Genomic DNA, 15,176 nt, shown 5'->3' on the forward strand with positions numbered 1-15,176 from the left:
CCTGACCCCTCTGCCCGGGCTGCTCCCATCCTGGCCCTGACCATCTTGGTGGGCCCTGCGTGGCGAGGGGTCTCCCGCTTCTGTTGGGCTGAGAGCTCCAGGAGGGCAGGCCTGGCGCTGACATGGTCACTGCTGGATGTAGCGCAGTAAATGTGGCGCCGAGCACACACCTGCCCATCTCCAGCAGGGGGGCTATGACGTGGTCACTACCCATCCAGAACAGCTGTAAACCCTCACTGCTCATCTGCTCAACCCACATTCCATTCTCAAAGGTCTCAGATAGTGCTGTGCAATTGAAATACAATGGAAAATACACGTGTCATTTTACATTTTCTAGCAGTCGTATTTAAAAATGTAAAAACAAACATGAATAAGCACATGAAAAGATACTCAACATCATGAATCATTAGGGAAATGCAAATCAAACCACGATGAGACATGACCTCACACCATTAGGATGAAAAAAAAGGAAGAAAACAAAACAGAAAAAAAGTGTTGGCAGAGAGTGGAGAAATTGAACCTCCTGTGCATTGCTGGTGGGAATGTCAAATGGTACCAGTTGCTTGGGAAAGAGTTCAGAGGTTCCTCAAAAAGCTAAGTATAGAATTACCATAACATCCAGCAGTTCCATTTCTGTGTATATGCCTCAAAGCCTCGGAGCCAGGACTTAAACAGGTATTTGTACAACCTTGTTCATAGCAATGTTCTTCACAGTAGCCAAAAGGTGGACGCAACCCACGTGTCCATCAACAGATGAATAGGTAAACAAAACGTGGTAGGCACATGCAATGGAATATTATTCAGCCCCAATGGGAAGGAAAGGCTGACACATGCTGCACCATGAATGAAACCTGAACACATTATGCTCAGTGAACTAAGCCACACAAGACTTGTACTGTATGATCCCCCTTATATGAGGTCCCTAGAGTAGGCAAATTCATAGAGATGCAAAGCAAACTGGGGCTGCCAGGGATTGCGGAGGAGGGAATACGGGGTTGTTTAATAGGTACAGCTTCAAGTTTTGTAAAATGAAATGAGTTCTGGAGATGGGTGGTGGTGATGTTTGCACAACAATGCAAATGAGCTTAACACTCCTGGATGGTACACTTAAGAATGATTAAAATGGTACATTTTATTAGCACAAAAATTTTTTTAATAAAACAGGTGAAATTAGTTTTAGTAATAGTTTAATTATCCTAATATACTCAAAATATTCTCATTTCGACATATAATTCTTTTTAAGATTATTGAAATGTTTTATATTATTTTTATCAACTAAGCCGTGGAACTTCAGCATGTATGTTACACCGATGGCACACTTCAGTTCAGAAGATCCACATGTACTCAGTAGCCATGTGCGGCCAGCGGCGACCATAATGGACAGCCTTGACCTAAAACCTTATCTGCAAGCATCCCATCCTATTTGCAAAGACCCGCATCCCCCTGCATCCCCGCTGCGGCTCGTGTGCACACATACCTACTGCTTCTCTGCAAACCAGCCAACAGCCCACAGGCCAGCGCCTCAGTCTCATCTCAGACATCTTAAGAGAAAGCACTTGCTCAGGGAATACGGGTCAATTCCAAATCGACTGTTAACAGGTTGATTTCACCTGCAAATGCCCCCTCCTCTTTGTGTAAATTTGCATCTCATTCGGAAGCATCAGGGCAGGAACTCAGATTGTCATTTCAAAGTCGGGGAGGTGGCGGTATGGGGCTGGGCAGGAGGCGGCCTGGTGTCCTTCCTCCTGCTTCCTCTCAGGCTTCTCCTCCTCCTCTTCCTCCAGGCTCTCCTCCTCCTCTTCCAGGAAGGCAACCAATTCCTCCCTCAGGGTCCCCATCTCCAGCCCCAGGCGGCACAGCTGGCCCAGCAGCTGGATGTCCACTTGGCGGAGGTTCCCCTGCCGGTGGGAAAGGGGAGTCATAGGCACCCCACCAGAAGGCAAGGGGTCGGCGTGCCCCCTCCCGAACCTGGGTGGCAGCAGGTCCCAGCTCGAGTCCTGACAATGATTCTTTGCTTGACCAAACTTTAGTTAGGCTCCTGAACCACGTCCTAGGCCCATTTACCGCCTTGAAAAATCCAGTTTCAGCCCCAATCCCCCTCCTCTGTATCCAATCACTCTCATATCCAGTGGGTTCCTCATCCCTGGCCTCCTTCCAGCAAGAATCCTGTTAGGTTGGTTCAGCCAGACCCCCACCCACCCCTGAGGTTTCCTCTTAGTGATTTTCCATCCACTGACTCCCCCCCTCTGCTCGTTGGCTATAAATTCCACTTGCTTGTGACGTATTTGAACCCAATCTCCCCCATCTAGTACAAAATCCTATCGCAGTGGTCCCTACACCTACCACCTTGCCATCTTTAATTGTACCATAATCTTTTTTTTAACAGCCCTGGCTTGAAGCATGTGGGCAAGGCCCCCACTGTGTCCCTGGACCCTGACTGCCATCCTGCTTCTCCCAGCATCCCTTGATCTCTGTCTCTCTGTCTCTATCTCTCCACTTCATTGTCCCTCCCAGACTCTACCTCTCTGTTTCTGAGTCTCAGTCCCTTTCTTATTTTATCTCCCTCTCCTTGTCTGTCTGTCTCTGTCTTTCCATGTCCCAGTCTTTCTGTCTCTGCCTTTGTCTCCATCTCTCTCTGTCAGATTCAGCCGGAGTCTGTCTCTGTTGCACCCAGTCTCTTCTTTCCATCTCTCTCTCCCTTTCTGGGTCTCTCTGTCTCTGTCTCTTTCATTCCTGTCTTTCTCTTTTTGTCTCTCTCTCTCTCTGTTAATGTTTTTATTTCTCTATTCCTGCCTCTCAGTTTCTGGCTCTTTCTATTCCATTTACTCGTTCACATCCCCACCCCCAGCTCCTGTCCCCCCAAATGCCTCACTCACCAGCTCCTCCCAGATCCACAGCAGACTCCCCCTGGCACCTCCAGTGTCCGCCCCCAAGGACACGAGGGCCTGGCCAGCCTTTCCCACTGGGGGGACCCCCCTCAGGGCACGTGGCAGTGGGCCCAGTCCCAGGGGCACCAGCCCCGCCTGCCTCAGCTGCCTCCACTGCTCCATCGTCTCTGAGCAGTGGTGGCCAGGAGCAGGAAGTAGCAAGGTCCAGAGTGACCCCGTCCCCCCGGAGCGGGGGGTGGGGAGTAAAGGGCAGTGGGGGGGCCTGAACAGCCTCCCAAAGTCCATTCTCCAGTGAGAATCAGCAACCTCATGTGCGTTTTCTTCCTTCTAAAGCCTCCCCTCCCCTCCCCTACAAGGGCCCAGCCCCAGCTCCCCTGTGGGAGGTCACATCGCTGTCCCCTGGCCTCTTCTCAAGCCTGACCACTCACGGGTGGGCGCTCGGTGTCTGCGTGCCTGGCCTCACCTCCTCCCGCCCTCTCCTGGGCCCCTCCCACCGCCGCTCCTTGGCCTCCTCCACTGCCCCCTCCTCCACTGCCCTCTCTATTTGACCTCTGGTTTGCCCCAGCTTGGCTCTTGCCTGTCTTCTCCCCTCAGGCCACCCTGGGCTTCCCAGCCAGTGTGCCTTAGGAGCCAGGGGTGGCTTCCAAGGGACAATCCCTCAACTGGAGTGCCACATGTTCAGGCTGCCGGCCCACAGCTGAGCAGCCAATTCTGCTGATGTTTGACTTGTCCACAGATATTACCACTTATCAGCCTGGATTCTGCCCTGAATCCAGGGCTGGGGCCAATGCAGGCTTCCCTCCACTAGAGTCCAGGGTGTTCAAACTCCATCTATAGATCATATATTCAAATATCCACCTCCAGAGACTCTACTCCTGACCTCTCTCCTGTGCTCCAGACGCCTAGTCAGCATCTCCAGCCAGGTATCGCAGGCATCTCCAGGGGAGTATGTCCACTACAGAGTTCTCAGGACTAACCCCACTGCTTTAGCTTCCTGTTGCTGCTGTAACAAATGACAAGTGTAGTGGCTTAAAACAACACAGAGCTATTCTCTTATAGTTCTAGAGGTCAGAAGTCTAAAGTGGGTCCACAGGGCTGGGTCCTTCTGGAGGCTCTACAGGTGAATCTGTTTCCTAGCCTTTCCCAGCTTCCAAAGACTTCTGCACTCCTAGGCTCATCACTGCGACCTCTTGCGCCTATCATCACGTCTCTTGCTGACTGACCCTCCCACCTCCATCTAATAGGACCCTTGTGATTACATGGGCCCATCATAATTATCAAGGATAATTTCCCCATTCCAAGATCCCTAACTTCCTCACATCCTCCCTTTGCCATATACAGTAACATTCACAGGTTCCAGGGATCAGGATGTGGCTCTTTGGGAGCAGGTGCTATTCAGCCCACCATGCCTCCCCTTCCAAACCTGCTCCTTTCCACTGTCTTCATCTCCACAAACCGCATCACTATTGTTTTAGCTTCTCAAACTATTGGATTGACCTTCAAAACAGGCGCATAATCTGAGCACTTCTCACCATTTACATTACCCCACCCCTGCTGCTGTCCCCATTCATCTCTTGCCTGGATTAATTGCAGTAGACTCCCCTGCTTCTGCCCTTACTCTCTAAGGTCTGCTCCCCACCTGGCAGAAATGACGACAGACCAAATGTAAGTCAGATCATGGCACACCCCTGGGAATGGAATAAAACAGCTTCCTGCCCACCTCTCTGTCTCCTACCTCTCTGCTAGCTGCTTCCCACCCCTGGGCCTTTGCACTGGCTATTACCTCTGCCTGGAACATTTTTCCTCCAGATCTTTGTAATGGCCGTTTCCTTCTTATCCTTCACCTCCACTTAAATGCCACCTCTTCAGAAAGGCCTTTGCTGAAGGCCCTGTGCCCCAGTCACTCCCTATTATATTGCTGCTGTTACTTGCCTCATCAAATACTGTCAGAATTTGTCTTGCTTAGTCATTTGTTTCTTATCCATCCTCTCCCTGACAGGAGTGTTGACTTTCTGAGGGGGGCTTGGACTGTCCTGGTCACTGTGGTAAACTCAGCATCCAGAACAGTGCCTCCATGTGGTAGGTGCTCAGTAAATATTTATCCAACGAATGAATACCACCAGACGTCACACTGAATCTTCACACTCAATCTTCCCACTGAGCTCTAGCCTTGAACTCCAATGTGAAATCGCAAACATATCACAAAACCAGTCCTGAGATCTCACCTGTCTCCTACCCTGAAATCTAACCTCACCACCCATTCGACTTTTCCCTTCCCTGGCCCTGGTTTAAAAAACGAAGTGTTTCTCGGTCACATCATTCCCTCTTTTAAGGAGGTAGCGAGAGACAGCTGGAGGAACAGGGAAATTCAGGGCGACTGAGTTCAGAGGGAAGGGAAGGTACTCTAACAGGAAGGACCGCCCGCCCTCTCCTAGGAAGTGGCTAGTCTCATTTGAAGGTCCGTGGGAGGGCTCTCCGAGCAGCCCCCAGCGCGTGCACCTTTAAGAGGAGGACTGGAAAACGAGGGGGCGTGGCCATAAAAGCAGTCTTAGACTGAACCAAAGGGGTGGGACAAGAAAAGGCCGGCCCCTTCCGGTTATGTAACTGTTGCAAAATGGCGGCGCCCAAGGCGGTAGGTGACCCGAGCGCCTAGGGCCCCAAAATTGAAGTCGACTCTGCTGCCTCCACCTTCAGCGCCTGTGTCGGCGCTCAAGGAGCAAAGAGCGAGAGGGAGCAGGAGGCCTCTCCCGCCAGGCCCAGGCTCGTAGCGCAGAGTTGCTCCTGGGGAACGAGAAGGGTCGGTGCGGGTCACAGCAGAGGAACTCTGGAGAGGAAGCAGGGCGGGGACTTAGCGGAGAGAAACCAATGAGGAAGCAGGGGGGCGTCCCGAAGATGGCACACTCAGCGAATCACAAGGAAGGAGCCGACTGCGGGCACAGGGAGTTGGGCCCGCGGGAATGGGACCAGAAAGGGAAGAGGATTGGGAAGAGATTGGCCGGAAAACTGGTATTTGAGGACAAAGTGTAGAAGACCCAAAGATACAGGATACCGGGGAGGAAAACATGGGAGAGTTTGGAATTTTGATGGACGACCAAAGGGATGATGGGGGTTGGGGACAGGAATCAAGAGGTGAATTTGGGAGTTCCAAGGGAAGGAGGTGGGGGAAATTAAGGGGAGAGTTTGCAATGTTCGTGGAGAGAATTTGGGAAGAATTGTGTAAAATCGAGGAATGAATTTTGGGGAGAAATTAAGGAAGGGTTTGGGAGCATTAAGAAGTTAAGGATGGTATGGAGAGAAATTAAGATTACATTTTAAGGAGCGACATAGTTATTCAGGAAGACTCCCTAGAGAATTGGATAAAATTAGGCGGGGGGGGGGGGTTGTGGGAAATTAAGAGATCAGATAATAGAGATGTTGAGAGAAAAATAGTGTTTTGGGGAAAAATAAGGGTGAGAATTTGGGAAAAATTAGATACGATTAAGGGGAAGAACATGGGGAAATTGGGAGGATCCCAAAGGCAGAATGTGGAAGTTCTGCAAGGAGCATTTCATGAGCCAGGAAGCAATAAGAGAGCGGAGATTCGTGCAGCAGCAAGAACAGGGGGATCTGCCTTTCTGTCAGGAGAATCCAGGGTGAGCGCCTCTTCTCTCCTCCTCCCCAGTTCCTGCACGTGGTAACCCCGATATGGAACAAGGGTATCCAGGGCAGCTGCCGCCTGAGCAGAGCTGTGGCCCCAGAAGGCAATCAGCAGAAGGGGAGAACACTGCTCCAGTTCCTGGCGGACCACTTTTATGACATACAGGCTCTGAGGGAGTACCTGCTCCAAAGGCAGACATTGAAAGTGCACCAGAAAAACCGGTGAGAACCCCTGGCCCTCAAGACCCCGCTGCTCAGGCTTCCCCAGTCAGAGCTCAGGTCTGGCCCCCACTGCTCCCAGGCAGCCTGGTGGCCTCCAATGCCAACTTGTATCTTCATCTCCAGCCTACACCTTCCCAAGGACTCTAGCTCATATGGGCAAACTGCTCCCCACCATCTCCTCTTAGAGGTCCAGCTGGTACCTCAAACCTAAGATGGCTAACAGCAAACCCTTGATTTCCTCCTAAAATAGCCTGTTCACCCACAAGCCTTCCCCATCCCAGGGAATAACACCATTGCCCACTCAGTTGTTTAGGCCAAATTCTAAAGTGTCATCCCTGATTCTTCTCTGCCCTCCACATCCAGTCCATCAACAAAATATTAAGACTATCACCTCCACTGTAGCCTTGCTACAACCCCTCCATCTTGTGCAGTAATCTCCTACCTGGTACCCTTAACCCCTCCAGTCTCGAACAGTCTACGAAGGAGACAAAGGACTCGAAATTAATAGAGAACATTACCACTTTGTTTAAAATCCTCAGATGGTTTCTGATTGCAACTAGAATAAAAGCCAAATTCCTGGGCCTAAAACCTGGCCCCTACGAGCTTTGAGACCCTCTCAGGGACTCCCCTCACCCCACCAACATGGCACCCTAATCACTGTTGGTGCAGCCATCCTGATTCAAGCCCCGCAGCCTGTGCACTAGCTGTCCCCTCAGCCTGGTAGGCTCTTGCCATGACTTTAAAGTTTCTTCCCACCATTCAGATCTCTGCCCAAGTGTCACCTTCTTTAAGAAGCATTTCTTATCACCCAAACCAAACTAGTCTCTTCCATTCCTACCCGACCCACTCCTAGTCAGTCCTCCTGTGATTGCCACCACAGAGTTGATAGTCTCTGCTCTTTGCTCTCACTTCCTGGTTTGTTACCTGTGTTTGCTGTACAATAGCCTCACAAGAACAGGGCCGGTCAGCTATCTTAGCTACCACTGTCCCACAGTGGCCAGCACCTAGTAGACACTCAGTAAATATTTGCAGCCTGACTCAGTCTGGGTGCAGTGAACTCTGACCTCCTCAGCAGCTCCCAGGCCTCACCTGTGGTCCCTGTTCTCTTGGCAGATCCTTTACCTACATCAAGGAGTACTACGGCCCCTATGTCGCCAGCGCCTATTTCATCCTGAAGCAGGGAGGTGCAGTCAAGTATGATACCAGCGGCGTCAGAACAGGGCTGGGGGATTAGAGCATCTAAGCCCTGGGCTCGTCCATCAGACAGGCTTCCGTATGAGCCCCCCTCTCTGCCCTCTTCAGGCTCTGGGGCTTGGGACTTATTCCTGAGCTTGTTTTGTCATCTGTAAAATGGGATGGTAGTTGTATCTAACCTACAGGGTTTGCTGTACAGATTCAAACGCATTTTGCAAAATTTACACACTGGCGTAGCTCAGGCCCTGTTCGTGTTTTCTTTCCTTGTTCCTCCTCCTCTTTTCCCCTTTTTATGGGAAAACATGGTTCATGTAGACTTCATCTTGGTTCTAATTGAAATTTACATTTGGTTTGAGCATATCTCCTAGCACCTTCCATAGAAAATAGTACACATGTACAGATGTCTCAACTTTTGCCCATGTCTGAGGGTTCTTGTATTATAGTTTCTTTTCTCATTGTAATCCCTCCAACGCTCAGCTTCCAGGTATGTAAAATTGGCTGAACATTCTATCTTGGATGGGATTGTCAGGGGGCCCTTAGTTTCGGGCCTGATGTAGAGTAAGTGCCCCAGACAGTCCAAGCATTTTATTTTCTGGGGACAGGGAGCATTCTCAGGAGGTGGGAGTCCTGGGTGGGGCAGGGCACCCTGCCCACTCGCCCTTGCTCCCCTTTCAGGTTTCAGGGTAAGGAGTGGACCCGGCCAGACAGGCAAGGCCGCATCTCCCCCGAGATCCTGGAGTTCCAGGCAGTGCCTGTGGAGGCCGTTGACGCCAGTGGATGTGTCATCAACTACCAAGGCCTGGACAACATCTGTGAGGGGATGGGGGCTGGAGATGGGCAGGGCTCTGTGCCTTCCCTCCCGAGGCGGGCTCCAGAGGGGCCCTCAGTGCCACCTGCCTTTGCCCCCACAGTGGTCCTGAAGGGGCTCCGGTCCCTGTGGCTGCAGCGCTGTCCCCATGTGGACGACTGGTGTCTCAGCCGCCTCTACCAGCTGGCTGACTCGCTGCAGGAGCTCTCACTGGCTGGCTGCCCCCAAATCTCCGAGCGGGGCCTCGCTTGCCTCCACCACCTCCGGTGAGACCTCAGGGCCCCACAGACATGGACATGGGGAGCTGGGAGGGGCCCAGTGGGCTCGCCCATAGCTCTGCCTGCAGGACAGACCCAGATTGTGCATGTGCGTGCACACAGATGAGCAGCCACAGGGACTCTGGGAGTATGAAAGGTCTCCTAGTTCTTCCATGTGTTTTAATGAAAATGCTATGATGTTTACACTGTTGCAGAGCAATAGGAGCCGGAGATACCTGTAATCACGTGAATTTCATGTAGTTGTACAGCTGAAGATGGTTACATACACACACACACACTCTCTCTCTCTCTCTCCCCCCTCCCCCCTTATGCAAGCCTCCCCTTTTTCCTCTCCCAGGAACCTGCACAGGCTGGACATCTCAGACCTCCCTGCCGTGTCCAATGCGGGCCTCATGCAGATCTTGGTGGAGGAGATGCTGCCCAACTGTGAGGTTCTGGGGGCTAACTGGGCTCGGGGCCTCAAGTTGGGGCCAGAGGAGCAGTCTCGGGACACAGCCAGCCCCGTCCCCACCCCCAGCTAGCCTTCAGCCTGTTCCCCATCAAGCTGGATCTCAGTGGGGCTATGTGCAGTGTCTGCAGTCTGGCTTCCAGTTGGTTCACGCAGGGTGAGGGTGGGGCTGGATGAGGTGTGCCACCAGCAGGTCTGAGGGAAGGGGAGCATGACATCGGGCTACCTCAGGGGGGCACTACTCCTGGCAGCCCCTTCCACTCAGTATCTCTCCTCCCAGTGCCAGTAACTTCTTCCTGCCTCTTCAGGCCTGGGGAGGCACGGGCCGCCAGAGGAGCCCCCTCGTGGTTTCCCCACACCTTGCCCACTGCTGTGGCAACGGACTCTTGACACTTGAGTGTGCTATTTCCCACTGGGATCCAGACTGACACAGGGGCTCTGCCCTGTGGGGGCCGCGGCCCACACTCACTAAATGCCAGTAGCATCCAAGTCCCAAGGTGTTCCCGCGTAGAGGTGTACTAGCTCTGCTCCAAATTCAACTTTTGTTTGCTCTGTGAAAATTGCCATGGGCCTTTGAAATCGGTTTCCTTTGCTAACTGGCATGATGGGGCTGCCAGTAGAGGGCGTGCGAGACATCTGAGGAGGAAAGCCTCTGCTTCCCGTCCCGCAGGTGATCGCGCTCAGCAGGCTCCTGCCCCGGCGCCCCCCTGTCCGGCGGGCAGCTGGAGGAGGAGCGCTTCCCGGGGGACACCTCCCTGTGAGCGATTCTGCCAGGCCCCAAAAGGTGGATTTCCCATAAATTCCGAGGAACCTTCCCAGTGAATCCCCTGATTATTTCAATTTGCTGTTAAAGTCGCTGACTCTTATATTAAACTACCTGTTGAAGTTACTCGGTGGTTTTTCTCTTCCTGATTGGATCCAAATGGATACAGCATTGGCCCCTGGAGTGTTGTGGGGATACTCACAAAGACAGGATCTGGGGGTTGGCTTGGTCCTGTCTGTGGCATGAGCACAGTATGAAGGGAAATGGGATATTAGAAGTCCATGGCATGTGCTGACATCTGTTGACCTCTCACCGTGGGTTGTGGGCTCCCCTGTGACTGCTGCACTTAAGGCTGTGGCAGTAATGACATCTCTAAGGGTAGGGGCTGGATGGATTCTTTGGCATGGCCTCAAATGCTTACAAATAAATGGTGACAAGCTCGGGTCTGTTCACACAGGTCGAGTCACCACTTCAGAACTGGAGAGCTTCCTTGAGAGTCCCGAAGTTTGTACTCCTTGCAGCCACAGGGCTGAAAGTGCTGAAAATACAGCACAATACAGGTTTGCATGGTTGCCAAGTGACAAAGGATGAATTCCCAGTCTTGACGTTTCTCATGTGAAAGGACGCTGGCTGGGTGGGGCCCCTGAAATCTGGAATGGAGTCATCCAGCTGAACCCAGAGGAAATCTGGAGCCCCCAAGTCACTTGTGACTCCCTTTCCAGTATCTGAGACCAGCAGCCTTCCTGTGCTTGCAAGCCCTGTCGCCTGGGCAAATGCCTTGGAAGGGGGTATCCGCTCTTAAGATTCACCCTGGCGCCCCCTGCTCTCAAAAGATCTGTAAATACCAAGGGTCAAATCTGAGCATGCTCCAGGGCACAGGTGCTCACTGTGGCCCATCAGCCCCCGCATTAAAAGAACTACAACACCTGCGAATACGTGTGTAGGCAGACACCAGGGCGTGGGTGCAGGAGTGGGTTCTCGGGTTAGAGAAGCGAGGATGGACATAACACCACCTGGCCAAGTCCACTGTGTGGAGGGCACTTAACTAGATTCTGGCAATGACCCAGTGTGGCCAGGGGTGAGGATGGGGTGGTGTCTCACAGCCTTCTCGGTTGGCTAACTGGAACTCGGCCTCAACAATGGCCTACGGTTACTGAGGTGAGAAGCCAGAACTACCCTGGCACAATCTGAGAGGAGGGTCCAGGGCTTAGGGGGGCAGGAACCTTGGACAAAGTTGGTCCTATTTGAGCTGCACAGCCATCACCAACCATTGTCCCCAAGAAGGCACCACTTGTGCTTCAATCATTCTCCATATTTTACTTTCCCTGTTCCAGTTGCCATGTGGTTTCTCTCTCCTGCCTGGACCCTGCCTGATGCACACAGCAACCAAAACTGCACCCTGACATTCCCAGCTGCCCCCAGGAGAAGCAGTGTCACCCATGGTCCAAGAACCTCTGTAGCCCTGGGATGAGCCAGGAGAGCTCAGGGGCCCTGACACCCCCCATTCTCTTCCAGCTCCGGTGGGGGTGGGGGTGGGGGTGGCTGGGCTTGGAGACCTCCTCGAGGGGTCTGTCATTTTCCCTGGCTGTCGTTTCCCACTCTGGCTTTTATTCCATTAATGTTCCCCACCTGTCTGTATTCTCTTCCTCAAGCTGGTCCCACAGGCTCCATTATTCAGACTTGGAGCGGAGATCAGTGCTGGATAGATAACTGTGCTATTGACACCCTGGGTTCCTGAGATGATCCGACAGGGGATGGGTGGTGGGGTTCAGGCCAGGCTCAGTGGGAGGCCCTTAGGCCCACCCCAGGTTCGAGGAGGTCTGGGAAGAGGAATCCCCACCTGCCAGCCTCCATAGAGAGCTGACGCAGCCCCAACAGCAGGTCTCCGGAGGACAGGGAAGTAAACACAAGCAGGCTCCCTCCCGTGTCCCTAGGGGCCGGATGTGAGTGTTCCCGGAGTCGCCGTGCAGCTGCGGGCGGGGCCAGGACCCCAGGGCGGACGGATTCCCACCCCGGCGGCCCAGGCACCAGAGAGGATGGTGGAGGTGCGGGCGTCAGCCCAGCCCGAGGGCTCCTGGGGCCCGCCCCCCGCCCCCCACCCCACTGCCCCTAGCTTGGCCCCCTTCACCCACATGCCCTTCCTTCTGGTCCCCTGCACTCCTCTCTGCACCCTGGGTCTGGCTCTGTTTGCAGCCTCCCTCCTCTCTGCCCCCACCCGCTCCACCACCTGCTCTTTACCCTCGCTCTACCCTCCCGACAGGGGCTTCCGGCCACCCCTTATCTCTGGCTCACTGTCTCCCACTTCCCTCCAACTTCCCGTCCACTATCTCTCTCTCGCAGGTCTCTCCTGCCTACCCCCGAGGTCTCCCAGGCTCGCGCTCCTCCACAATGTCTGTCTCCGCCTGCCTCGCCCCCTCCAGCCCCCTTCCCCACCCTCACCAGGACGCTGGGCAGCGACCGCACCTCCCACCTCTGACCGGGCCGACCCACTCCCTCCGCACGGTCACCACCGCCCCCGCGCGACCAGGCGCCAGCCCCTTGCCTCCCAGCTTCGCCACTTCGGGGCTCTGCATGTCCCTGGGTCACTCCAACACTACCCAGCCCAGGCTCGGGCCTGGCCCTCAGCCTCCCCCTACCCCGGACTCTCCCAGGCCCCTGGTTCTCTCCCTCCTGGGCCTGGCCGGGTCCCGTTGGCACCTTCCACGTCTCACCAGAAAACCAGCCCCAACACGCCGCCGCCGCCGGAGCCCTCCAGGCCTCCCCCGCCTCGTCCTCCCGCCTCCCTCAGCCCCGCCCCGACCCCTCCCGGCCCCTGGGGTCCTCCCAGCCTCCCGCTCCCCGCCCCTCCGGACTGGTTAGGCTGGGCTGCAGAACAACGACAACCAGTGCAGGACAACCACCGCAGGACCGGCACAGAAGGGAGTCAGGGAGGCCCCACCGGAGGCCCCGGCGGAGCTGGCGGGAGCTGGACGTGCAGGTCAGAGGAGGGAGCAGGTCCCTGGTTCCCTGGCCCCTAGGGTGGGGCTGGCAAGGCCAGGGAGGCTGGTTGGCTTTCTGTGAAGGTGGAAGGAGCTGACCCCTGTGCTCTTGGCTTTGGGTGACGGGATGAATGGAGGGGGCGCCAGAATGGCAGAGTCCCCAATCCCTGGGGTGGGGGACGGGCAATAGGAAGGTGGAAGGGTTGGGCTCAGTGGACAGGCAGGGTGTTGGAACAGAACCAAAACGGTTCTGAAGTCCAGCAGTAGGGAAGAGCAGTGCTTTTGGCTGGGGCGGGTTTACAGTCTGGGACTTGGAGAAGCCATTACAGGGGCTGGCAGGAACTGTGGGGGCCCATCCCTTCACCCCAAAGGCCTCCGTGGCTCCTTTGCAGCTCCCGCAGCATCCCTCCCCTGGGCCAGGTCATGCACTGCCCCAAGTGCCTTCTCTGCCTGTCGGCGCTGCTCACACTCCTGGGCCTCAAAGTGTACATCGAGTGGACATCCGAGGCTTGGCTTGGCAAGGCCTACCCAGGGCCCCCGGGCACCCTGCCAGGCCCCACACCAGCCAGCCCTGAGCCCACCCTGCCAGCTAACCTCTCAGCCCGCCTGGGCCAGACTGTCCCGCTGCCCTCTGCTTACTGGAACCAGCAGCAGTGGCGGCTGGGGGCTCTGCCCAGTGAGGACAGCTCTGAGGCAGGGGACTGCCGGGCTTGGGGGAATGCCGCCGCCACTGAAATCCCGGACTTCGCCACCTACCCTGAGGACCTCCGCCGCTTCGTGCTGTCGGCAGCCTGCCGGAGCTTCCCACGGTGGCTGCCTGGAAGCGGCAGTGGCCAAGTGGCCAGCTGCACAGATACCGACGCCCCCTACCTGCTGTTGGCTGTCAAGTCAGAACCAGGGCGCTTTGCAGAACGACAGGCCGTGAGGGAGACATGGGGCGGTCCGGCTCCAGGAATCCGGCTGCTCTTCCTATTGGGGTCCCCAGTGGGGGAAGGGGGACCTGACCTAAGCTCCCTGGTGGCCTGGGAGAGCCGCCGCCACAACGACCTGCTGCTCTGGGACTTCTTCGACGTCCCCTTCAACCAGACGCTCAAGGACCTGCAGCTGCTGGCCTGGCTGGGCCGCCACTGCCCGGGTGTGAACTTTGTCCTGCTGGCTCAGGATGATGCCTTTGTGCGCACCCATGCCCTGCTGGACCACCTTCAGGCCCTGCCACCCAGCTGGGCCCGAGGCCTCTACCTGGGTGAGGTCTTTACTGAAGCCAAGCCCCTCCGGAAGCATGGAGGACCTTTCTACGTGCCTGGGTCCTTCTATGAAGGTGGCTACCCGGCCTATGCAAGCGGGGGTGGCTACATCATTGCAGGGCCTCTAGCACCCTGGCTGCTGCGGGCAGCAGCCCGTGTGGCACCCTTCCCCTTCAATGACGTCTACACCGGCCTGTGTGTCCGTGCCCTGGGCCTGGAGCCCAGAGCCCACAAAGGCTTCTTCACATCCTGGCCGGCAGACCACACCGCTGACCCATGCACCCTCCAGGACCTGCTGCTGGTGCGGCCCCTCAGCCCCCAGGACAGCATTCGGCTCTGGAAACACCTGCGGGACCCTCAGCCCCAATGCTGAGCCTCAGTGCCTGCCCCTCACCAGCCTCTCCTTCTAGGCCTTGGTGTGAGGGAGGAGGTCCTAGAGTTGTGGCTGCCTGCGCCCCTCCTGAGTCCTCCCAGGCCAAGGGACTAGACAGCAGGAGGCAGCAGACTATTCTTCTCTACTTTTTGTTTTTGAAAAATATGCACTCCCCACTTTGAGGCGTGGAGTTGTCTTTGTGCCTGTGGGGCCCGAGTAGCTTACAGAGTTCAGCCACACCCTGACCTTCACACTCCTGACCCTTACTGGGCAGAGCCAGCTCCGATGGCCTCCTGGTCACCTTGCTGGACATCAGCTTTGTCCTGTTCTACGGGAGAGCAGGA

General features: G+C 55.3%; 2 protein-coding genes across 9 annotated transcripts; one reads left to right on the top strand and one right to left on the bottom strand.

Moving 5' to 3' along the window:
* Positions 1-387: 387 nt before the first annotated feature.
* On the bottom strand, positions 388-13,013 carry ERICH4 (glutamate rich 4). 4 transcript variants are annotated; one of them, XR_008994226.1, is made up of 3 exons: positions 12,949-13,013; positions 10,440-10,775; positions 1,764-1,898 (listed from the first exon to the last, which is right to left on the bottom strand). XR_008994226.1 is itself a non-coding variant. In XM_036896623.2 (2 exons), the coding sequence occupies exons 1-2, from the start codon at positions 3,171-3,173 to the stop codon at positions 1,674-1,676; spliced, it is 522 nt and encodes a 173-aa protein (XP_036752518.1). In that variant the 5' UTR covers positions 3,174-3,331; the 3' UTR covers positions 388-1,673. The 4 variants fall into 4 exon arrangements, 1 of the variants encoding a protein (XP_036752518.1); XR_005026985.2 differs by lacking the exon at positions 1,764-1,898 and adding an exon at positions 9,021-9,241; XR_008994227.1 differs by lacking the exon at positions 1,764-1,898 and having other exon boundaries at positions 10,296-10,472; positions 10,659-10,775.
* Positions 8,616-15,014, top strand: B3GNT8 (UDP-GlcNAc:betaGal beta-1,3-N-acetylglucosaminyltransferase 8). Of its 5 annotated transcripts, none has more exons than XM_036896611.2 (7): positions 8,616-8,752; positions 8,828-9,014; positions 9,364-9,452; positions 10,695-10,797; positions 12,172-12,282; positions 12,578-13,214; positions 13,587-15,014. In XM_036896611.2, the coding sequence occupies exons 2-7, from the start codon at positions 8,897-8,899 to the stop codon at positions 14,830-14,832; spliced, it is 2,304 nt and encodes a 767-aa protein (XP_036752506.2). In that variant the 5' UTR covers positions 8,616-8,752; positions 8,828-8,896; the 3' UTR covers positions 14,833-15,014. The 5 variants fall into 5 exon arrangements, with proteins under 5 accessions (XP_036752506.2, XP_036752505.2, XP_036752507.2 ...); XM_036896610.2 differs by having other exon boundaries at positions 8,852-9,014; XM_036896612.2 differs by having other exon boundaries at positions 8,852-9,014; positions 13,608-15,014.
* The last annotated feature ends 162 nt before the right edge of the window (positions 15,015-15,176 follow it).

The sequence above is a fragment of the Manis pentadactyla genome, chromosome 15 (assembly GCF_030020395.1).
Source record: "Manis pentadactyla isolate mManPen7 chromosome 15, mManPen7.hap1, whole genome shotgun sequence".
In the NCBI taxonomy this organism is placed as follows: Eukaryota; Metazoa; Chordata; class Mammalia; order Pholidota; family Manidae; genus Manis; species Manis pentadactyla.